At 52.7% G+C, this 23,856-nt stretch overlaps 1 protein-coding gene across 1 annotated transcript in view; it reads right to left on the minus strand.

Moving 5' to 3' along the window:
• Window positions 1-400: 400 nt before the first annotated feature.
• Window positions 401-23,856, minus strand: part of RBPMS2 (RNA binding protein, mRNA processing factor 2) — a 30,625-nt gene continuing 7,169 nt past the window's right edge. The window contains exons 3-9 of the mRNA XM_023729856.1: window positions 12,188-12,265; window positions 11,594-11,632; window positions 10,811-10,873; window positions 10,346-10,496; window positions 9,736-9,881; window positions 1,064-1,133; window positions 401-846 (exon numbers count right to left, since the gene is read on the minus strand). Of these exons, the coding sequence (XP_023585624.1) occupies window positions 1,071-1,133; window positions 9,736-9,881; window positions 10,346-10,496; window positions 10,811-10,873; window positions 11,594-11,632; window positions 12,188-12,265 (540 nt within the window). The 3' untranslated portion in view covers window positions 401-846; window positions 1,064-1,070. The remainder of the gene's footprint in view (window positions 847-1,063; window positions 1,134-9,735; window positions 9,882-10,345; window positions 10,497-10,810; window positions 10,874-11,593; window positions 11,633-12,187; window positions 12,266-23,856) is intronic.

Below are 23,856 nucleotides of genomic sequence, written 5' to 3' on the forward strand. Positions count from 1 at the left end.
GCACACACACGAAAAATCCTTTATGATGCATAAATATTTTGTTACACAGGGTACAAAAATACTTTCACTTTTTGGTTGGTTTGGAAATTTGGAAAGAATAAGTAAGGACCAGTGGCAAGGGGGGAGGGGCATGCTATGGTGAGGGAAAGCAGTGCGGACAGAGAGGACTTTCTGACAGCTGTTGGCCCATCTGAGAAGAAAGTGGAGGACCCTGATTTGAAATGGAAAAGAAAACACTGTATGTTTGTTGGGGATTTGTTGTAGCTGTTCAGCCTGGAAGTGTGTGGGGTGGGGCCACTGGGGCAGAGCTGGGTCCTCACCGGAGCAGGCAGACACGTGGGGGAGGGGCATGGGGAGCAACCAGGAATGATGAGCCATGAGCGGCCACGGACCTGTTGCTATGGTGACACCAATGTGAGAACAAACTGTAGACTCACATATACACAAGTTTAAGTCTCTTAACTCATGCCAGAAAACATGCAAAATAAATGTCTCATTTCCTTGAGGTGGAGCTACCAAAGAGAGTTCGGACAGGAGGCTGGGCCTTGCTCAGTCCCAGTGAGGCCAGTGAGGGGAGTCTGGTGTCCCAGCAAGGTGGCCCTTGAATCCTCCCGTGAGGCCTTGGAGAAAGGCCTTGGGAAGGAGGACAGGCTGAAGAAGAGGCGAGACAGGAAACAGGAAGCAGTCCACTGAGTCAGGCTTAAAATTCACAGTCTTTGGAGGAAGCAGCAGCTCTCCACGGCTGCCTGGGGGCAGCGGAAGCTACGGGCACCACCTTACAGGATCCCCAAAACCGACTCCCAGGATCCCCCAGCGGGCAGGGGCTTCAAGCCGCAGTGACAAGACCTGGAGGGGAAAGAGGTGGCTGTGAACAGAAGTGTGAAGCTGAGCCAGGACTTCTCTGTGTTCTTCAGGGACCCTGAGGTGCCCTGTGCAGATGGGAGGCGGGAGCGACGGGTGGGAGGAGAAGGGAGAAGACAGAGTGCCCCAGAATAAGCTCTCAAGACTAGGGAAGCCATGACCTAGGAGGCTTCTTGTCCTGAACTTTGGGGCCGACACTTACTGAAGAACTAACAGAACTGACGGTACTTCCATCCTTGCTGGGCGGTGTCAGAAGAAGGGTACCAGCGGACCTGCAAGAGAAGCCAAAGTCGGGGGCTGGCTGTGTAGTCCCTCCCCACAATGGCCGGGCCCAGTAACGTGGCCTGTGTCCCTGTCTGGCTGGCAAATGTTAGGCCCATTACTTACCTCCAAGCATCACTCTCTTCATCCTGAAAACAAACAGCACACCACCTGACCTGCCTGCCCCACAGGGCAGAGGCTCGGATGAGATAAAGGTTACAGAGGTGTTTTATACACCCTAAGCCCGATTGTGCCAGGTTGTACCAGGTGGGGTCTTGACAGCAGGGGGCCCTGGAGCCAACCATTCACCTTTCTCCCCTTTTACTGGGACAGCGAGAACTCCTAACGGTAGGAGAATTCACCTAATGCAGTTTGCTCCAACTTCTTTGGGCCTCAATGTCCTAATCCAGCTACATGATGGAGATGATTGAGGCGCGGGGTGGCCAGATAAGACAGGATGTAAAAACATGAAAATCCAGAGTCACTGCGGTCTCCCTGGGGTAGTACTCAAACAGTGAGTGATCCTGATCCTTGTGTGATTCCCCGAGGAAGCCACGGATGAGACCCAGCTGATGCTTTTTCCCCACGCCCCTGCTCCCTCACTACAAGCCTCCTAAGTCTAGAAGAGACTAGGAACCTGTGCCAGGCAGGTACCTAAACCCTGGAACTTGCCAGAAAGCCCCATGGAGCAGTAGCCATTTCTCTCCATCTGGCCCCAAAGCAAGATTCCCAGAGACTAGGTATTACTTTAAAATTCCAAGGGAAGTACACACATCCCCTCACCCTGTGGGCTGGTCGCCGGGAAGGCGAGCAGTGCCGGCCGTCAAGCAAGGCTGCCGGGAAGGCGCTGCCCCAGGTATACACACAGCCCGAACTATGGCTGCCTGGGACAGAGGGGCGGCCAGGCACCAGAAGACCCCATGGGCGAGGGGGGATGAGTACCTACAGCAGAGATCCAGGCCCCTTAGGAAAGGAAGGGATGGCACACGAGAGCCGTTGTGGAAATTAGGAGAAGCAGGTGGATGCAGTTACCCACTTGGCTGCCTAGAATCTTCGCCTCTTGGGTAAGCAGAGATTTCAAGCAATGCCAGGCCATCAGGGGGCTGATGGAAGAGAGGCTCCTAAGAACTTGTTCCTGCACCCTCTCTACAAGGTGCTTTATTACAGGATTCTGCCCATCACATACTCCCAGGAGTCTGGTAGGAAGTTAGGAGCTGGCTACCCTAAGATGCCAGGACACTGGCACGCAGCAGGACCAGGCCCTTGGCCACCTACCAGGACCCTCCCTGGGGTCTGAGGAAGTGGCACTGCTGTCACCAGGGTACAGCCAACTCCAGACAAAGGCTCTGTCCTCGGGGTCAGGAGACTCTTCGTGCTCTGAGCTATCCAGCCTAGGAGGCCCTGTTTTCTGTCTTGTCTCCTAACATCTGGAACCAGTTTTTTCCCCTCTCGGCTGACAGCTGAGCTTTGGAAAGCCCTCTCAGCGGAAGGCCAGCCGGACGCTAGCACTCATTTCATGACAGGGACAAGAGAGGCCCATGGTGTGTTCCAGCTCAGGGACGCCCTGCTGGGCCCTGACATCCGCTCTCACCCAGCCTCCAGCCGGAGCAGCCCCACAGCAAGGAGGTGCCCTGCAGTGCTGGGCCACGGGAGCACATCAGATGACAGCTGGGAGAGCCCAGGAAGCCACCACTCACCCTTCTTTAACCACTGGGGAGGCTGGGGCCTCAGGCGCCTGCTTGATCCAGTCCCACAAGGTGCTGAGCTGCCTGCCTCCAAAGCAGCAGCCTTCCCTCCAGCCCAAGATGAGTCAGCGGACTCTCTGGGGAGGAAGGAGAGGAAAGATCCCATTTATGGGCTCAGAAGAGCCGGGCCACTGAAGGGGACAGAACACATTTAGAGGGGCTGCTTTTTGGCCTCCCTCAGCCATCCAGCATGGGCCGGGGCCTGGGGTCCTCTATGAGAAGAGTAGGGTCCTTTCCAGATGTCTCTCTTCCTGCCCTAGCTCAGAACAAGGACGGCAGAGGACCCCCGCCCACTCCAGCCCGGCAGGGCAGGGCCAGCGCGTCATGGGGCAGCTGCTCTCCTGTCAGAGTCCCCAGCTGTCCACAGGGGGGCAGTGGAGGCTCCCAAGAGGCCATCCCACTGGGACAGGTCCACTGGCTCCAGGGGGGCGGCATCAAAACAAGGAAGGGAGGCACAAATTCGGCCCTCTCTCAAATCTTAGAACTGAGAGCATATGCTAACAGAGTGGGCAAAGGAATGAATCCACAAGGGGAAAAATATGAATAGGCAATAAATATGGAAGCCTCACTCACCACAAAGTCAATTAAAATAATCCCTAGTCTTGCTGAATGCTGACTGGCCAAGCCTACACTTTGACCTTGAAATGTTCCAGGAATTTATCATAAGGAAAATAAACTGGACATGTGCCCAGAGAAGTGTGAGCACTGCGGTATAGCCTAGCAGGGGCAAAAAGTTGTATACACAGCCTAACCTACCATCGACAGGGAGCTACGTTCGTTTATACAATGGTGTGCCAGCCAGCCACTCCAAGATGTCGACTTACACCTACCGACCTAGAAAAAATGTCCTAATATTTTTTGTGAGGCCAGCATTACTCAGATACCGAAGCCAGAAAAGATACCACTGGGAGCAAGGGAGAATGAAGAAAACAAGATACAAGGGAAAGATTAGTCCAAAGGACTCCACCAGACTGAGTCCAGTACAAGTAGATGGTACCCAGTTATCACCACTGACTGCTCTGACCGGGATCACAACTGAAAGTCCTGGACAGAGCTGGAGAAAAATGTAGAACAAAATTCTAACTCACAAAAAAAGACCAGACTTACTGGCCTGACAGGGACTGGAGAAACTCTGAGAGTATGGCCCCCGGACACCCTTTTAGCTCAGTGGTGAAGTTATCTCCGAGGTTCACTGTTCAGCCTGGGAGTGGACAGCCCCGTAAAACCAAATGGGACTAATGAGGTACAGCAGTCCAGGGACAAGGGCCAGAAGGCAGAAGGGGACAAGGAAGCTGGTGATAGGGAACCCAAGGTTGAGTAAGGATATTGTTGATGTGTTGTGAGATTGTTAACCATTGTCATAGGGCAACGTGTGTAGTAACTGTTAAATGAGAAACTATTTTGTTCTGTAAGCCTTCATCTTAAGTGAGAATAGCAGCACAATTGGAAGAGCGTAGTCAATGTCACTGAACTGTGCATGCAGAAATTTTTGAAATGGTGTTATCTTTGGCTATGTATATTTTCACCAAAAAAAAAAAAGGTTGAGAAGTTACAGGGTTGACATGTTGTGGGGTTGTTAACCAATGTCATAAAACAATATGTGTACCACTGTTTCATGAGAAACTATTTGTTCCGTAAGCCTTCACCTGAAGTACAATAAAATAAATAAATAAATAAAAAGAGCTTTTGTGCATATATATAAAAAGAAAAAGAAAAACCCACAGCAAACACTACACTCAATGGTGAAAGACTGAAAGCTTTCTCCCTAAGATCAGGAACAAGACAAGGATGCCTGCTTTCACTACTGCTGTTCAGCATTGTACTGGAAGGTCCTAGCCAGGATACCTAGGCAAGAAAAAGAAGTAAAAGGCATCCTAATCGGAAAAGAAGTAAAACTCTATTTACAGGTAACTCAATACCACAGATAGACATCCCAAAAAGTCCACAATAAAGCTATAGGGCTAATAAACAAATTCAGCAAAGTTGCAGGGTACAAGATCAACACACAGAAAGCAGTTTTGTTTCTATATACTAACAATGAACAATCTGATAAGGGAATTAAGAAAATCATTCCTTTTACAATAGCATCTAAAAGAATAAAATACCTAGGAATAAATTTTACCAAGGAGGTGAAAGATCTTTATCTTTACACTGCAAACTATAAAACACTGCAGAAAAAAAATTAAAAAATACCTAAATAAATGAAGACTTAATATTACATATTAAGATGCCAGTTCTACCCAAAGAGATCTGCAGAAACCCAACTCCTATTAAAATCCCAGCAGTCTATTTTGCAGAAATGGAAAAACTGATTCTCAAATTCACATGGAATTGCAAGGGGTTTCAAGTAGCCAAAACAATCTTGAAAACGAAGCACAAAGTTGAAAGACTCACACTACTCCATTTCAAAGTGTATTACAAAGCCACAGTAATCAAAATGGTGTGGTGCTGGTATAAGGACAGACATATAGACCAATGGAACAGAGCTGAGCACCCAGAAATAAACCCATACACCTATCAATGTTTAACTGATTTTTGAAGAGCGCCGGATCCATTTAATGAGGGAAAGACTAGTCTCCTCAATGAATGGTGTTTGGACAACTGGATCTCCATATGCAAAAGAATGAAGCTGGACCCAAACCAAAATGTGGCATATACATACAATGAAATATTTTTCAGCCATAAAGAGAAATGAATTTCTGACACATGCTACCACATGGATGAATCTTGAAAACGTTATGGTCAGTGAAATAAGTCAGGCACAAAAGAACAAATACTGTATGATCCCACTTCTGTGAAATATCTGGAGCGGGCACAGGCATAGAGACCAAAGATTAGTGGTTGCCAGGGGCTGTGGGGAGGGGGGAGGGGGAAATCTGTAACCCTTGCATGCCCAAATGGGAATCTTTTTGTGGGTTGTACATTATCCCAAAGAAGTCTACTACACGGATTAAAGTTGGGGGTGGGGGGGAGTCCTTATATTTAAGTTACAAAAAGATTAAAAATGTGCATTAGTAATTTTTATAAAAGACTCACAACTATGAATTTCTTTTATTTTCACACCTGCATCCAACCACCTACCAGGTCTAAGGACTAAAATGCTGTCGTGGTTTTCTGGGGAGTAAAATGATAAGCCAAAGGGAAAAGAAGAAAAAAATTCCTGCTCCTGTTTTCTTCCATAAAGGCATAACCATGACAGTAATAACAGCTAATGCTTCTGAAGCACTCACCATGTGGCCAGACACTGTTCCTAAAGTTTTCATTTATCAAGTTCATTTAATCCACACAAAAACCCTATGAAGTTGGTATTATTACTATCCTCATTATGACACCCCACTGTGTCAGAGTAGAATTTGTGCTCCATAGGGTTTTCAATGCTTGATTTTTCAGAAGTAGATTGTCAGGCCTTTCTTCCAAGGAACTTCTGGGTGGACGCGAACCTCCAATCTTTCGATTAGCAACGAGCGTGTTCGCACCATCCAGGGACTCCATTCCCATTATAGAGATGAGAAAACAGAGGCAAGGGAGTTTATATAACTTCAAGGTTATGAGTAAATGGCTGAAGGGGAAGAGGTCATGGTGAAAGATCTTCAATTCCTCAGGTTAAAATGGGAACCGGAATCTAGCCGGGGAGGACCCCGGGATGCAAGAGGAACGGAGAATCCTTGCTTATAGGCCAGCATCTCTGTGCGCCAGGCCCCCATGGGCCCTGCTATCCACAACTGCTTGTAGGCCAGCATCTCTGTGCGCCAGGCCCCCATGGGCCCTGCTATCCACACCTGCTTGTAGGCCAGCATCTCTGTGCGCCAGGCCCCCGTGGGCCCTGCTACCCACACCTGCTTGCCTGCCTTACCCACTGAAAGGGGAAGATTCTACCAAGATGATCAGGAGGCCAACCAAGATGGCATTCTGCCAAGACAGTGCAGGACTGAATGACTCCCAAGCCCCCTTCCCGCAGGCCTGCTTCCTGTGGCCAGACAGCGTGGATGCCTCTGCTTAGGCTGGGACAGTAGCAAAGGGCCTGCAGTTGGGGTGTGTATGTTGGGGTAGAGGAAGGACAACTGGTTCTCACCCCCTTTCGTCTTAGCTACTACCTTCTCTCAAGTCACCTCCTTGTCCTGAGGCACAAAAAAGCCCAATTAGTTTTTCCAACTGGTCCTCTGGGTTCAGAAAAATCTACCTGGGGTTAACAGTGACCACTTCCTTTAAGCGCTTTCAGCCTCCCTCTCTGGGGCAATGCTATCGGGAGGCATGGGGGGAGGGGGGCTCTAGGAAGGAAAAGAAGAAAATGCTACTCCACGGAAAACGCTTTCGTACCCGTTCGGTTCTAACAGCCCATTTTACAGATGAGGAAATGGATGCCCAGAGAGCTTGAATAGCAAAGGCAGCACTAATCATCACCTGGTCTAATCTCTTCTTGTTAGTCTGCCTCCCCCAAAATGCCACTATCCTTTGGGGTGGTCCCATTCCCCTTCCACAGATGCCAGAAGGCAGGAATTCAGACACTGGGGGGGCCTCCAACCAGACAATAATGATAATAATAAATAACTGGCACTTCTACAGCACCTCCTCTATGCTAATAACAACCCTATGAAGTAGGTACCGTTATCACCATTTTACAAAGAAAGCAAGACAGAGAGGTGAAGTAACTTGCCCCAGGTCACATAGCTGTTGAAAGGCAGAGCCAGGATTTGGACTGAGGCAGCTAGACCAGGGAACCCCTGGGTGGGACAAATGGTTAAGCACTCAATTACTAACTGAAAGGCTGGGGGTTTGAACCCATGCAGAGGCGCCTTGGAAGACAGGCCTGGCGATCTGCTTCCAGAAGGTCACACCCTTGAAAACCCTACAGAGCAGCTAGCTCTACTCTGCACACGTGGGGTCGCCATGAGTTGGAATCGACTTGACAGCAGCTAGTAACAGCTGACTAGAGTTGGGCAGTGCAGTGGCTACAGTGGGAGGAAGCTGGAAACGGAGACAGCAGGAAAGAGATGACTAGCTTGCGGTACAGAGTTCGGGGAGGCAGTGTGCCTGTCTTGGCCAGCTTGGGGGCCACCCCGAAAAGGGCAGAGGTCCCTCCCCTGATTATCTGAGGAACTCACTGTCCCTGGCTCCCACCCTCTCTCTGCCTCTCTGTCTTCATGCCTAGCATCCCAAAGCGGATGAGGCAGAACCTTTCCACCTGATCTGGCCTAACCCTCTCATTTTACAGAATGTGGACACGGAGCCCAGAGGCCAAAGATCAGGTAGCTAATGGGTGGGTGGCAAAGCCGGGATCAGAAGCCAGGAGCCCTGCCAGACGCGAGCCTGTCTCCCATCCAGAGCCTCACGGGCCCCCTGCAGTTACACCCCTGACCCTTAGGGGAGCAGGGAGGAGCTGCCGGCCTCTCCCACACACCGAGTCAGAGGACAGGACCACCTTGCTTGTTGGTGGCTCCCCTCTCACCACAGACGGGAGTTTGCGGTGAATGGCCAGACACTCTCCTCCTCAAGGTCTTTACCACCTTCCTACCCTCTAATCACTTTTCCGCTTGGTTGTCTGTGGTGCTCTGTCGGGGAAGAGTGCCAGGTTTAACCCCTATCTTGCCCTCAGCACGACCCAACGTTGCCACGGTCTGGGAGAATTCTGCTGGGGGAAACAACTGGGCCAAGGTAGCCCCTGAATCTGAGCTTTCTACCTTGAAACGGGGAGAACCCAGATGTCACTTAGCCCCTGGGGGCCCTGAGGACGGGCAGGCACCTGGGGTGGGATCAGAGCACCGCGCCCTCCCGTCCTGTCCTTCCACCTCCAGCTTCCGGTTCCGGTTCCTAGGAGCTCGCCCCTCCTCATTCTCCAGCCTTTTCTTCCCCTCCCCCTCCAGCCCTACTGCCCGCCGGGCCAGCTTCAAGGAACCTCTGTTCTCACCCTCAGCGGCGCGGCACACCCTGGCTCGTTGCTCAGCTCACTCAGTCTCCCCGCTGATCAGACACCGAGCTGGGTTTGTGACCGCTCCTCAGCCGCCACCGCCTGTGACTGCCTGGCAGTGTCCTATCCACACCCCGTCCAGTCCTTAGCTTTGTGAGGCGCCCCCTGCCACATCTAGACAAGCCACCCCTACAGTGCGTTCCCTGAGGGTCCTGTATGTGGGGAAGAGTCAGACCAGAGTCAACACCAGGACGGCTGGGGCCAGAGTCTGACCAGACTGAGCCTCTCCCTGCCCACGGGCCACCAGCTCTCATGGTCTCTCGGGCACTGGGCTCTGGGGTGGGCGGAGCCCTCCTGGGCCGGCTCGGACCCCTCCCCCAGGCCTCCTCTAAAAATGCTCATGCCTTTTCCCACCTCAGCACAGGTTCATGATGGAGAAGGTCCAGGCTTAATGAACGCAAGTGCAGCCATGCCAGGGAAGGTTCTAGCAACTTACATGTGTCAACATTTCATCCCCCCAGCAGCCCTGACGCATCCTGTGTTATTATTCCTATTTTACAGCTGAGTAAAAATCAGGCACAGAAATGTTTAATGGCTTGTTCAAGTTCACGAAGACGGAAGAGGCTGAGGCAGGCATCCTGGCTCCACAAGCTACATTCAGGGTGGGATCTGAGTCTGTCACTACAGGCAAAATACAGTTCAGTACCCGCCCATGGGTGTTCAGAGGGTGGCACCCAGCAGGGTCTGTCAGCACTCACAGCCTTCTGCCTCCTATCCAGCTCATCTCAGCTTATCTTCTCCCTCCCCTCAGGCAGATGCCAAACCCTAAGGGCAAGAATACAGATCCCCAGGGCCTGGGCTTTCAAACCATCATGGAAGCCAACAGTTTGGCTACAGCTTTGGGCATGAGGTCTGGCCAGCTTAGAGGCCTCATTCTTCCCTTCCCACCCCCCAGGGGCTCACCTGAGCATGGAGAGTGGTGGCCGCAGTGCCAGCTGGGTAGGTGAACGCAGTGTGTGAGATGGCTGGGGTCAGCTCTGTGGTGTACAGAGGGTAGGGTGCCCAGGCCTCTGGGGATGCAGGGACCAGAGCAGCCCCCATCAGGTCATCTACAATGGGTGACAACAGCCCCATCATCAGAACACTACTGGTCTCCCCCTCCACCATCCCCTTTCGCACAGAGAAGGGGACCCAGCACTATGGTTGATCCACAAGCCCCCCACTCAGGTCAGACTCCCCGAGGGCCCCGAGGCCAGGTAGAGAAGCCATGGTAATAACCCGGCCTGGCCTGGTGAGCCTTCTGTCTGCTTCTGAGATGTTCCCAGCCCATCCGAACCAAGAGAAATCAGGGGAGGCTTCAGGGAGGTTAGACAACCCTGACAGCTCAGGAGCTCAGCCCTTTTTGGGGGAGGAAGGAAGTCTGCAAGCGTCAGAGCTGGGTGGCAAAAAAGCCCCCTGGAAAAGGACAGACAGGCAGAACTAATTCCCTCCACCAGAACCCGAACGTCTGCTTTCTGTATGCAACTCCACCAGGGCCCCCAGCTCAGCCAAGGAAAAGGGCACCACCACTCACAGGGGTCCCGGGCGATGAAGTGTGCTCCAAGGGCGGGGTGAGCACTGCTGGGATTTGGTGTTGCCATTAGCTTGCTCTTGGCCATCTTGGTGTTGGCTTTGGCAAACTCTAGCCTCAGGGTCTGTGGATTCTCGGGATCAAAGCGAATACCCTACACGGGAAGGAAAGGAAGAGAAAGACTTACTCTGTAGGCCCCAGACTGTCAACAACAGTGGGTACAGAAGGCCCCAGAGATGAGCTTCCCCACACGGGGCCTGAGGCAGAGGAGTGCTGCTAGGCCCCGGTGAGGAATGGGGTTTGGCCTGCACAGTGCAGCCAAGGAGTCTGCTGGGATGGCGGGGAAATAAGCACATGCCGTTCACTCAGAAACGGGGTGGGGGGAGGTCTGCAGACGAAGGAACAGGGGCACCCGCTGCCTGAGAGGTCTGTGGGTCAGAGAAAGACCTGTTCTCTCCGCCTACTCACGTTCAATGCATTCTTGGCCGCTTCTGCTCCTGCCCGGCTGTCAAAGATCACAAAACCAACAGGCTAGTAGGAAAAAGAGAGAACACCCTGCATCTCTCCCCACATTCCATCCCCCTCCCAAAAAGGGCCGCCATTTAACTAGAAACAGCATTGTCCTGCTGATGAGAAGAGAATACAGAGGAGAAAAAAAAAAAAAAACAACCCTTGCCCATGTCTTCTCCACCTTCAGCTGGAGCAGGAGGTTCGAGTACAGCAAGTCAAGGACCTTCCCTCCCAGGTACCATGGTGTGGGAAATAAAGCCAGCAAAGCTTTATTCCACCATCTTAAACACCAACCTTTCAATAGGAGTCTTTTCTTAATGCAGATAATGAAGAGTAAGCCTCAGTGTCTTCCCCAGGAGAAATGGGACCTCAAAGTATCAAGGGCACAGGAAGGCCCCGGGTTCAACCAAGGGGCAGCAGGTTGAAAACTTCTCCAACCTCACATCACCAAGGATCAGTGCAGACCCTGGCTGGCCCTGGGAACTGGCCTCCTTGCTGCTTAGCCATGGGGGACCAGGCTGGGGTTTCTGATTCTCAGAGCTGATGGGGCCTGGATGGCTGGTAGTGAGGAGAAAGGACCTATGGAGGCTGTCCTTCCATTGGCCCAGGACAGAGACGGGCCAGCAGGGCGTGGGCCTCAGCAGCCAGATACCTCAAGCTAAGGCAAAGAGCAACAGGCCTCAGTTCTAAGCTGGGCAGTCAGTCTGGGCTGGGGAAACCAAAACCTAGCAGAGAAATTACCTGTCTTGATGTGAGCTTGATCAGGGACCCTTCATACCCCTGTGGAGAGAGGGGACCATGAGCAGGGAAGGACAGAGCCTGGGGGTGCTATCCCAGCCCCTCCCCCCACCAGCCCCACCTTTCCCCAGGACTCACCTGCATCCTTGTCACTCCCTTTCCCCCACCAAAGCGGACCACTCCGACCTCCACCACTGGTGCCGCTGCCCCTGGTGCTGAGTACCACATGGTCCAGCACGAGGGGCGGGCATCACGCGGCAGCCTTCACCAATTCATGCATAAACTCCCATTTGCTCCACTAGCTCGTAATCCCAGGTCACAGACCTTACCTTTTAAGCTTTCTCTTGTGCAAACTGAAGAGGCTAGACTGAATCACAACGATTCCTTACATGGAAAAGTCTATTAAGATTCTCTATTGCCCCCACTTTACAGATGAGGAAACAGAGGCTCAGCAGAACCAAGCAACTTGACCAAAGGCAACACGTGAATGAGCAGAACCAGCAGAGACCCAGGTCAGCAACTGCACCTTCTGACAACACTTTCCCACGTCTTCTTGCTCCCAGTCCAGATCAGAGCCAGGCTCTGCCACAGACTCACCTTGAACGGCCGGAAGAGCAGGTAAAGTTCTCTTGGTTTAATGTCCACGGGGAGGCCACTGACAAACAGTGTCCGGACCTGGGGACAGAGACCACAGTGGTCAGGGCCAGCTAGACAAGGAGGACAGCTCTTCCCTCAGGCAGGAAACTGGAGTCCTTGTGGAGCTTAGGGAGGAATTAGGTATTTCCTGGACTCCTTCGGGTGCAGAGGCAAACCACCACTCAAAGGTTTCAGAAGCAAGAAGCCCTGACGGCCTATCAGTGAAGCACTCGGCTGCCAACTGAAAGGCTGGCGGTTAGAACCCACCCAGCAACTCCTGGGGAGAAGGACTTGTCAATCTGCTCCTGTACAGATCAGAGCCCAGAAAATTCTATGGGGCAGTTCTACTCTGTCACACGCAGTCGCTGTGAGTCAAAACAGACTCGACAGCACCTAACAATGACAACGACAGTTTCGCAGCATTTGACTTTTCCAAAGCCCTTCCGGTGACCCTTCCTTTCTCTAGGCTCACAGCATCCTGAAGGTGTCATTAACACGAGCCAGTGGACGCCTCTGTGCACGGACTCAGAGGTGAGAAGAGCAGGCCCCGTTTAAGGAACGGCACAGACCAAGGACCCTTTTTCAGATCTAGGACTCCTCCGAGGATCTGAGGAAAGCTGCATGCTTTTTCACCCCAAAAATGCACAAAAACGCATCCTTGGCTTCTTTTGCACCTGCCCGGCTGTCAAAAATCACAAAACCAACAGGCTAAGGGGAAAAAGAGAACACCCTGCCTCTCTCCAACACTCCATCCCCCTCCCAAAAAGGCCCGTCATTTAACTGGGAATATATTTCACAAGTAAAAACGTATCTCTGTTTTCAGAAGATACCCATAGGCTCTTGGGCGAGAGGCGGCAATGTGAATGGAGCACAAGTCCCAAGGCCCAGTTTGCCCTGGAGAGATTAAGCGCGCGCGGGCCTGGCACCCTCTGATCCAGCTCCTGCTGCTACCCACGCTAGAAGCAGGCTCCAGAAAGCAGGGACTGTGCTGTACTCTCACCTCCAGGCACGGCCCTGGTACTAAATGCTCCCTGAATGAACAGGGGAACTGGGTGAGGCCTCAGAGAGGGAACAATTATGCTGGGTTTGGAAGAATGAGTAGGATCCTGCCAGCTTCGAGTGAGGCAGATGATGCCGTAAGTTAACTCCTTAATGTCAATATGGTTAAAAGTTGGTGGTGAAGCCAGGATTAGACACCAGGTAGCCAGGCCTAGACACCAGGTGCCCGTCCACCTTGCGACTCCACCCAGCCTGACCTCCTGAACTGCAGGTGAGGCCCACAAGAAGGTGCCTGGCAGAAACACTTTCCTAATTCACCACCGCTGTTTAAATGCCGCAGGCACCCTGCTAAGCCAGCAAGCCCAGATCAGCTAATAACTGTAATGTCGGGTGAGGGAGAGATTTTACGTAGTTTGTTGTTATTTCTGACTCTTGGCAACTCTACATGTGCAGGGTAAAATTCATCCACAGGGTTTTCAAGACTATGATTTTTTGGAAACAGATTGCCAGGCCTGTCTTCCATGGTGCCTCTGAGTGGGTTTGAACCTCCAACCTTTCTGCTAGTAGTCACGTGCTTAACTGTCTGTGGCATTTCAGATCCATTGAAAACACCTCTTGAAATAGTGGCAACATGAAGGCTTCCTGAAGAATGGAAAATCATTTGAGCTTCATTTAAATGCCACAAGCCAAGCATAGATCTCAACTCACCACTGCTGACCTAAGAAACATTGACGTCTCACCCCAGCTCATCACGTAGCAACTCTTGAAAGCATTTAGATGCCCGACAGTGAGTGGGCCACACCTTCTCCAGAGGTACCAAAGAACGTCCTCCAGGCTCCAGTGGTGGCCTGCTGAGTCCAGCCAACAGCCTTCTTAATACAATGACTTCTGTCGGGAACCTGGAGCAGTGCCATGCATTATACCCAACACCTACTCTCCAACACACACGCGCACACATGCACGCACACACATCCCTCAACAGAGGAATGTCAAAGAAAACCAGCAAGATAGGTGTCCCCACCCCACCCACACAACAATGACGCCCAGTGCTTGGCTGATAAAGAATGGGGAAGACAAGCTTCCCTCATGTGAGTTTTCGCCAAGAAGCACAGCTAGCGAATATAAACGGGAATCTCTCGCCATTTAAGTTGCATCGCCCACTTTGGTAATGCATTTCCCTAGCCAGAGCCACCACCTTCCCTGCGTCTGCTTCCCAAGCCTGGGAGAAGCTGACATTTCACAGCCCTTGGCGACTTCTGCAGCTTGATGCACAGCTCTCAAGTCCAGCCCCGTTCCCAGTAGCACCTGGGGGAAACTGGACAGCTGAGGTTTCAGGGTGGGCTACACAGAGCTCCTGGAATCCAGAGCACAATCATCCCTACATCCGGGCCCTTAATACGAGGGCCTTGAATTTTAAGTGTAAACCTCCAAACAGCAGTGACTTGCCCACGGACACACAGCTTGTTCTTTAAAGGCAGCAAACCTGTGACTCGAAACCCAGGTCTTCTACTGCTCCTCCAGGCTGGCAGAGATGACCCCAGCTTTTGGGTGCCAGGAAAGCACAACTGGACCTGGGCATCCGGCCGTCAGGGTGGCTCAGGGTCTGCCCCCACCTCACCCCCAGAGCCAAGTCCTCCCATTTCGGTGAACTGACAGAGCAGAGTGCAGCCGGCCACAGCCCTGCTGGACCCGCACAGCCTCTGCTCCCTTCTCCTCCGTCCTCCCAGGGATGGGCAGGACAGGGTTTGGGTCAAGAGGAGACCCAGAGCCAGAGCCGCCCCACAGAAATCTCTGCCTCAGTTCCTCCCCAAGGACTACCCATTCACCCAGGCTAGCTAATTTTAAACCCTCCCTCAAATGGCTCCTTTCTGGCCAGGCCTCCCCAGAGGCCCCCTTAAATAACAAGTTCTCAGCACAAAGTCTCCTGCTTGGGGTGGGGGTGGGGTACAGGGGATCCTTCCCACATTCCCAGCTCGGTTTCCAGCCTTTGCCTCCAGTCCAGACGATCCTGTCCTCTGGTTTTCATCTTTTTCTAGGGTCTAAAAGGCTACAGTACAGCTCCCACCCTGCCCCTGGCGCCTCTGAGGAAACAAGCTGAAGCCAGGCTGGTTTCGGATTAGGGGCAGGTTCTTGTCCACCAGGTCAGGCCCTCCGCTGGGAAGCCATCCATCTGGTGGCTAGTCACAGGAAGTCTGACCTGAATATGCTTTGTTATTACTTGATCCTAGCCACCCCGGCAGATGACGTCTCTTCTGCCTACTCCCCTGCACAGACAGGGAAACTGAGACCTACAAAGGCTCAATCCACTTGTCGAGGGCTTGCAGCTGAGATCACCGAGTAGCAGAGCTGGGTAAGGATCCATTTATCCTGACTCTGCCAATGACAATCATTTGGCTATGAGCACAGAGGGTGTGGCAGCTGGGTGGCCTCATCAACCCCACGGGTGGGTCCAGTGTTGCCACTGTCCATTCAGTAGCCTAGGCCCTTCCCTAGGTACTCACTTGTTTAGGGTGGCTGGAGTGAAAGGGGCAGAAGAGAAGGAAAGTGGCAAACACCCGGGGGAGGGGGGAGCCACACACCAGGAGGGAAAGAGGTTCCAGAGCTCACCCCACCCACCCTCTGCTTCCACCTCTACCAGGTCCCACCCCAGCCCCACCCGCTCCAGGTCCCCAACAAGCACCCACACAGTCTTACCTCAAGACAGCTGCTCTGCTCTGCAACTCCCCTGCCCCCCCCACTCCTTCTTCACGCCTTCACTAAAAGGCAGCCATCCTCCAGGTCCCTCTATCTGCTCACTCCTTTTTCCTTCCTCTGAAATCCTACAGTGGCCCTTAGGACACCGTGCCTCATACTGTTCCCACCAGGCTGAGCTTACCCCCTCACCTGGACTACATGAAGTCCTAGAGACAGGAGCTTAGTCCCAAAACTTGTGTTACCTCCCAAGGTGCCTGTCAGGGCTCAGTATCTGAGACCTCCCTGTGTCTTCACAGAAACCCTGGTGGCGTAGTGGTTAAGAGCTATGGCTGCCAACCAAAAGGTCGGCAGTTTGAATCCACAAGGAGCTCCCTGGAAACTCTATGGGGCAGTTCTACTCTGTCCCAGAAGGTTGCTCTGAGTCAGAATTGACACAATAGCCATGGGTTAGGCTTTTTGGTTTGTGTCTTCACACCTCAGTCCCTCCAAAGAAGAAATTCAGAGAGCCAGAAGAGCAGATGTGGCCCAGCAAGGCAGTGGGACACCATAAACGGGAAGAACAGGCTTTAGTAGACCTGAGCTTGCAGCCCAGCCTTACTCTTTGCCTGGGGCAGTTGCTTTGCCGCTCTGAATCTCAGCTTCTTTATCTGTACAACACAGACACCATGTACCTCCGAGAGTAAACGCTCCCTCACTCTATGCCTGGCACGTAGGAGGCTCAACAAAAAGCTTGCTTCATTTAGCGTTCCTGTGATCACAGCGTTGACCTGCACAGGACCTCACCTATCAGAAGGCACCACAAACCACTTACTTACTAAGGTTGCCTAGTGTCATGGATTGCGTCCCCAAAAAATATGTGTCAACTTGGTTAGGTCATGATTCCCAGTATTGTCTGGTTGTTCTCTATTTTTGTGATCTGATGTAACTACCTTCCATTTTGCGATGTGTTATAAATCCTAATGTCTATAAGTTAATGAGGCAGGATCAGTGTGGGGTGTATCCTGGGTCACAGCCTTACAACAAGGCGTGATTCAAGTCATACCCTACTTAAGTCACACCCTCGCCTGAGTCACACCTTACAAGAGATAAAAGAAGAGAGCAGAGAGGGGAGGGACTTCACTATCACCAAGAAAAGAGATGGAAGCAGAGTTCATCCTTTAGACCTGGGGGTTCCTATACTGAGAACTTCCTAGACCCAGGGAGAAAACAGATGCCAAGACACATGGAGATCTCCAAGGAACGTTGAAAGGAGACAAGGACCTGAGAGAGAGAGAGTTGGCACCCTGAATTCAGACTTTCAGCCTTCTAAACTGTGAGAAAACAAACTTCTGTTCGTTAACACCATCCATTTGTGCTATTTCTGTTATAGCGGCACCAGATTAACTAACACACCTAGTGAGGCTGGACTGAGGCCAGGTCAGTCTGTAGCTAGAACATGGGCAGGATGACCTTAGGTAGTCACTGGGTTCTTTGCTTTCCCTCTTCCCCACGGGAGGTTTACAGATGCCTGTACTGTCAGTGGTGGAAGGCACCATGGACATCAGCCAGTTCCACACTGTTCTTTTGTAGATGAGGAAATAGAACCTAGTAGGCTCGTGACAAAGCAAGTTGATGGCATAGCTGGGATCCTTCAGGGACAGAGGAAGAGAGACCCACAGCTACTTCTCCAAGGCCTGGCTGATTAGTTTGTGTCCCCGGCTTGCACTGGGGACTACTCCTCCCAGGCCACTTTCTGGGACCAGCCTCATGATGACAGGGCCTGACATTTAGGAAAGAGGTTGGGCATAGACAAGGATTCAGGCATCATCAGCTGGCTGATGGCAAGACAAAAAAAGCAACCAAAGAGCCCATGAGCTACCTACTCCATAAGTTTATTACAAGAACGCACACAAAATCTTTTACGGTATTTGAAGAAAACATAAGGGGTTGGTCACACAATTCCCAGAATGCTAGAAAGCACCAAACTCATTTACCCAGGCCCCTCTCTCCTTCCATGCAGTCACCATTTGTCTGGAAGTATCCAGACAACCCAAGGGATTATCTCCTTCCTGTGCTGACACATCAAGAGCAACCACCAAACGGTCATCTTCATGGAAAATAAGAGCAGATATTGCAGAACCACAGTCAAGTCCTTATCACGGGAAACTAAGTTAGGAATGGGGTGGGGTGGGTACTGGAGAAGAAGTAGGGAAGGAAGGCACCCCCATTCACTGGACGAAGAATCCTTAGAACTCAGTGAAAGAAGATACATTTTGAGGAACAGTTCTTCTGGTGGAACTTCTAGAAGCAGCAAGCTCAACAGACAAGGAGTTTGGCCATGGTGGTGTCCCCATACAAGATATTACTGACATGACTGTGTGGTCTTCCTAAAGGTCAGGAGCAGATCTGGGCCTTGCTGGCGGTCCCAGAACCAGGCCCACCTGGGGATCTGACTGGCCTTTGGCACAGCTGTGTCACAGTACAGCAGAGCTTTGGGGGCTCCCAAGGCTACTCTTCCCTTAGTCAAGTCTGTCTGGCTGCCTGTCTCTTGCCTAGAGTCACAAGGGAGGAGGAAGGGAGAAAGGGGGCTCTAGCCCCTTATACTGAATCCATACCACAGGCTATGCTGCTTGTTGGCACACTTCGGGGGTTGTCTAGGTCTCCTCTCAATTGTTTATATGCCTGACTCCTTCACAAAGAGGGGCCTTCCCATTCTTGGGCTCTTTCCCTCCAGCTAATGCTGGACCCAGAGTGCCTGGGGGCTCCCAACGACCTCTCCTCACCTCCTCCACGGGAAGTCCCTGAATCTCACTCCCAGTGTGAGGGTCATACCTCAGCACTGAGGTCCCCAGGGGAGGGGAGAGAAGGAAGAGGGCAGCACTGAGAGGCACAGAAAGTAGCAGCCCTCTCATCTCAGCCTTGTCCATCAGGCCCCACTCCTGCTGAGAACAGGTTTAGAAGGAACTTCCGATCTCGCTTTCTAATCCCGCTAATCCCGCGTCAAGAAGGAAGGGAGGGAGACTACTGGGAGAGGAGAGGGGTGGAGGGTCTGGTGGGCTCCAGGAGGGCTCTCCTTCCGGAAAAGTGTCAGCTGCAGGTCGACACCCAGGTTTTTTCTTGCCCCTTGGCAGCCCGCCCCAGGCCTACATTTTAGAGAGAAGTAGGAAGAAGAGACTCTGACAAACACACGCACATTAAGGTGTCGGTGATGTTCTTCCTTCAGACAAATTCAAGTTTGTTTAAAGATCTTCAGGAAAAAATGAAAATAATTTAAACAAAAGCCTTTAGGAGAAAAATGACAGTTACACTCAGGGCATCAACAGCCAAACAGCACAAATTCAGGCTTCTGTGAAATGGGCTTCCAGGCAGGTCTTAACTTTTATCAGTCCAGGCGGACACCCCACTTGGCCCTGGACACCCCCATGAGCAGACCTGTCCCCTCAGCTGCCTCCAGCAAGGCCAGCTTCCTAGATGGCTAGTTGCTCAGAAGTCTCCCTCCTCCTGGGGCACTCAGTAGGACCCTGCTCACACAGGGGGCCCTGTAGCCCCTACTTAGCTTGGCCAAGGGGGTTGGGGAGAGGAAAGAGGGCTGCACAGGAAGGGTATTAGGCTGGGTGCTGGGGAGAAGCCAAAGAGCCAGCCAGCCACTCCCCTGGCCAACCCAGTCTGTCCAACAGGCACGAGCAGACAAGGAGGCCCTGGCCACAGGACCAAGAAGGATGGGTTGGCCTGGGGTTCTGTGATTGCACGGGGCAGGCATAGGCACGGCCCCCCAGGAAGCTTCTAGCACAAGAGACTTGAAGGGAAGGGCAAAGAGAGGGCTGGAGCTATGAGGAAGAGGGCTGGTGGGGGAGGCCGAGGGGTGAGTGTTCTACAAAGCAGCTGAGCAGAGGCTCTGTGGAACAGGACTGGGCCAGCGGGGTCAACTGTGGGCCTCAGTGCTGGGGCCCAGGCCTCCCCAGTGAAGAGGAACCCCACCATGGTCAGAGACCTGGATCAGGCCCGGCGCACTGTGCCTCCCAGAGTACGGTCCTTCTCCTGAGGGAAGGGGACAGATCTTTTCTTCATACTGAGCCACTCAGCTTCTCAGTTAAGGGCAGCAGCAGGGTACTGTGGCTAAGACAGGCTCCACAGTGCTAGCTTTTATTAAAAACAGAGAAAAGAAATTGCTGCTTGCAAAAACAGAGATATGCCCATGGATATTAAACCCTCTTATCTTCTAACTCTGAAGGACAACTATAGCTTTCCCCAAACCCTAAGCCTCAGAATCTCTAAGATAGGACTCTGGACTTCAGTGACCAGCCCTGCCCAGAGGACAGACCTTCCTCCACAAAGGATGAAGAGGTAGGAAAACATAGGGCCACTCCCTGCCCTCCCTCACCCCACACCCAAAGGATCCCATCAGTACATCAGGCAGGTCTCCCTTCCAGGCAGACTTTGGCCTTCCAGGTAAATTCCTGCTTCACAAAAGCTGGAACTGAGAGAGAAGACACACCCAGGACACTAGAAATATCCGACAAGAGATAAAACTGTGGTCGTTCGTTGTTGGATTCATGTGTGTCAGAGTTAGAACTGTGCTCCACAGGGTTTTCAGCCCTCTTCCCCTTAACTCCTGCTCAGACACAGATCACCAGGCCTGTCTTCCGAGGTACCTCTGGGTCAGTTCTAACCACCAACCTTGCAGCTACTAGTGGAACACTTATAGGTTTGTACCACTCAGGGACTCCAGTAATCCGAAAAGTTAGCATCTCTAAAAATTAGGACTCAGTCTAGAAAGGAAAAAAAAAAGTTTCCATTGTTCAGTCCATCAAAATGGTCCAGCGATGCACTTGCTTCAAGCCGTGGGCCACTCACTGCTTGGCCAGAGCTCTCCCGTGTCATCTGGATGGAAAACACTGCTCAGGGGAGGGGGTGGGGAGGAGAGGGAAACCCAAAAAGGGAAAAACAAGCTTCTCACGAGCCCCTCCCACATCCTTCCCCAACTCCCAGCCCTCACAGCAACCCAAATACAGAATATCTGAGCTGGAAGAAGCCTTATTTTTAGATGAGGAAACCAAGGCCCAGAGGCCCAGCAGCTTGCTCGTGGTCCCTGAGCATGTCTGTAGCAGCCCCAGCGGCCAGGCGCCTGGCTCACAAGTCAGTGCTCTTGTGCAGGTCTTCACCTCACCAACCCACTCAGACCCCAGTGGGGTCAGACGGAGGCACCCAGGAACAAGTGGCCTTCGGCTTTGTGAGCGGAGAGGGCAGAAACAGTGCCTTGCAGAAGGTTTAGGAAAAGGCACTAGTCAATGCGAAGCCTTTCGTGCCTCGATGGTGGTGTGCCCGCTGTACGATGGGGGGGCGGGGGGGCGGTGGTCCCAGTCCTAAAAGCGTTGTTACAAGGGAGGTCACAGGACAGACAGACAGCCAGGCTGCCAACACCCAGCCACCATGTGCAAACAGCCTTCTGCCCCACTGACTGGGACAGGTGGGGTGGGGGTAGAAGCACCTCAGACAGGACAGCTGGTCCACAGGCAGCCCCGGGAAGCCCCTTGTCCAAAGACACACTGCTCGGGTTGGCCCCAACCAGAAGCCCAGGCCACTCCTGTATTAGTGTCTATCTCTGCTCCCCGCCAAGACCATGGGGTTTATGAGCTACAGCCTGCATTATAAAACACACAGCTTCCCTGTTATAAGGATACGGAATGTTCCTGTATCACCCGCCATCACTACGGCCAGATCTGACCCGGCTCTGGCAGGGGGAGAAACCCCACTGAGAACCAAGAAGCTGGACCCAGGCTCAGCACCCCCTGCTCAGAAAACGCCTGCTGTCCAGACTTGGAGAAAAAAGAAAAAGCCTCAAATCAATGGTCAGGAAGCCATGGTTGAAGTCCCAGCCCACCAGCAGCCAGGGCATGTAGCTTCGTGGCCTCCTCTTCTCTGCTCGGCTATAAGGAGGAGCGGGTAGGGCTAATCTCCGGATCCTCCACAATGTGACGCTCTAAGATATCAGATTGTTTTAAGGGAAGCGGGAGGGGACTGAGTCTCAGGATAAGGTTTGGGCAGTGTCCCCCATCTGCTCAGGGCTTAAATGGCCTCCTTCTGCCCACCACAAGGCCAAGAAAGTGGCAAAGAAGGGGACAGAGAACAAGAAAAGGAGACAGGTCAGCGAGTCAGAGGCCAGGTCCTGGGGTCCTCGGCCAAGCTGGGCCTGGGGGTCAGGAGGGTCTCCACCGGGCCAGTGCTGGGGCTGCCAAGCAGACAGGTCAGCACCGTCACCCCCTGCAGAGATCTCGGGATGTGTGTGTGCTGAGGGGCGGGCTGGGTCCTGCCTGGGTCCCATGCTTAGGCTTGGCACTGGCAGGTTGCTCCTACCCCTCCCCAGGGGAAAGAAGTCCCTCTGAGCGGGGCCACTTGACGCGAGGTGGATGGAATGTGGCGACAAGGCCTGCAGACCCGGGACTTATAAGGCACTGAGCAAGGACACGGGGAAAAAAACCAAGCAAGATACAGCCCGGCAGTGGACGTGAACCTAGACACACGCGCTCCCGGACGCCCTCAGGACGCAGCTCCCGTGCTGCCGCTGAGGGGCTCTGCGGCTGCCAGGCCCCCTCCAGGCCCCCTCCAGGCAGCCCCACTGCGATGGCCACCCCAGCCAGAGCTCACCTCATCATCACAGGTGACCTGGTGGGAAGTGGTTCCAGGGCGAGGATCAGTTCTAGTGTTCTGCCTGCCCCTGTTAGTTCGAGCCCCGATCAGTGTCGGGCGCTGGCTCCAAAGGCCTGTTTGGAGCAACACCTTAAGTTTCCTGTTCTTTCACACACGCTATCATCATATCATTTTAACGGTCCTTTGATGGAATGGGCAGAGTGGGTTTGGGCCCCATTTTACACAGGACACTGGCTCAGGGAATAGGTGACTAACCGGCCAGTGGAAGAGCCAGGGATCAAGGGGGTCAAGTTCAAGCCATCTGGGAAGCTTGGGGCTCTTCCCCTATCACCTGCAACATGTCCTACAATTCCAACTGTGAGAGACAGAGAGAGAGAGAGAGAGAGAGAAAGAGAGAGAGAGAGCAGGGACAGGGCCGAGCATGTAGAAAGTGCTAAGAGAGGATTCAGCCCAGGAACAGAAGGCTTAACCTCTGGGGACACACCTGGTCAAAGCCTGTTCTATGCTTCATTTAGGGAGCCAGACCAAACAGAGCATGAACCACACTGGGCACACTCAGTGCCACACAGGCTGACGGGGGTGGGCTGGGGGCTGCTGTCCATTTGGCTCCAGACAGAGGCAGGTGCCAAAGCTCAGCTATACAGGCAACCCAGAGTGGCACGCTCACGGGGGTCCAGCACCGAGGCCTCTCAGGACAGGCTCCCTACCGTTCTGGGCCATCCACCTCCCCCGTCCCTCCAGTGCTGTGTGGCAGGCCAACGCTGACCTGTTGTCTGTCCTGTGTGCCTGGCAAGGGTTGCAGCTGTCTCATTGCCACACCACCCTCACAGAAAGGACTAAGGTCAAGGCATTGGGCTAGGGGAATCCTACATCCCCTCCATCCCTCCCAAAAAACAACCAAACCCATTGCCGTCAAGTCAATTTCCACTCATAGAGACACTACAGGACAGAGTAGAACTGTTCCATAGGGTTTCCAAGGAGTGGCTGGTGGATTAGAACTGCCGACCTCTTGGTTAGCAGCCGAGCTCTTAACCGCTGTGCCACCAGGGCTCCTCCAACCTTGAAGCCACAGGATGTTATTCCTTGTGAGCACACAGTGCTGAGCCTGCCACACCACACCTGCCCATCACCAGCCTGAGGCAATGAAGCCTGAGAGGAGAGGAGGAGGTCCTAGCGCTCTTGCTGAGACAGGGTCTCTACTCAGGGATGGAGCTGGTTCCAGGACCTACATTCTGGTTTGGAGCTCCCCAGCTGCAAACAAATTAGAATCCCTGCATTCCAAGCTGTGCCTCGATATGGCCACAGCTATA

This window comes from Trichechus manatus, unplaced genomic scaffold (genome assembly GCF_000243295.1).
Source record: "Trichechus manatus latirostris isolate Lorelei unplaced genomic scaffold, TriManLat1.0 scaffold00030, whole genome shotgun sequence".
Classification (NCBI taxonomy): domain Eukaryota; kingdom Metazoa; phylum Chordata; class Mammalia; order Sirenia; family Trichechidae; genus Trichechus; species Trichechus manatus.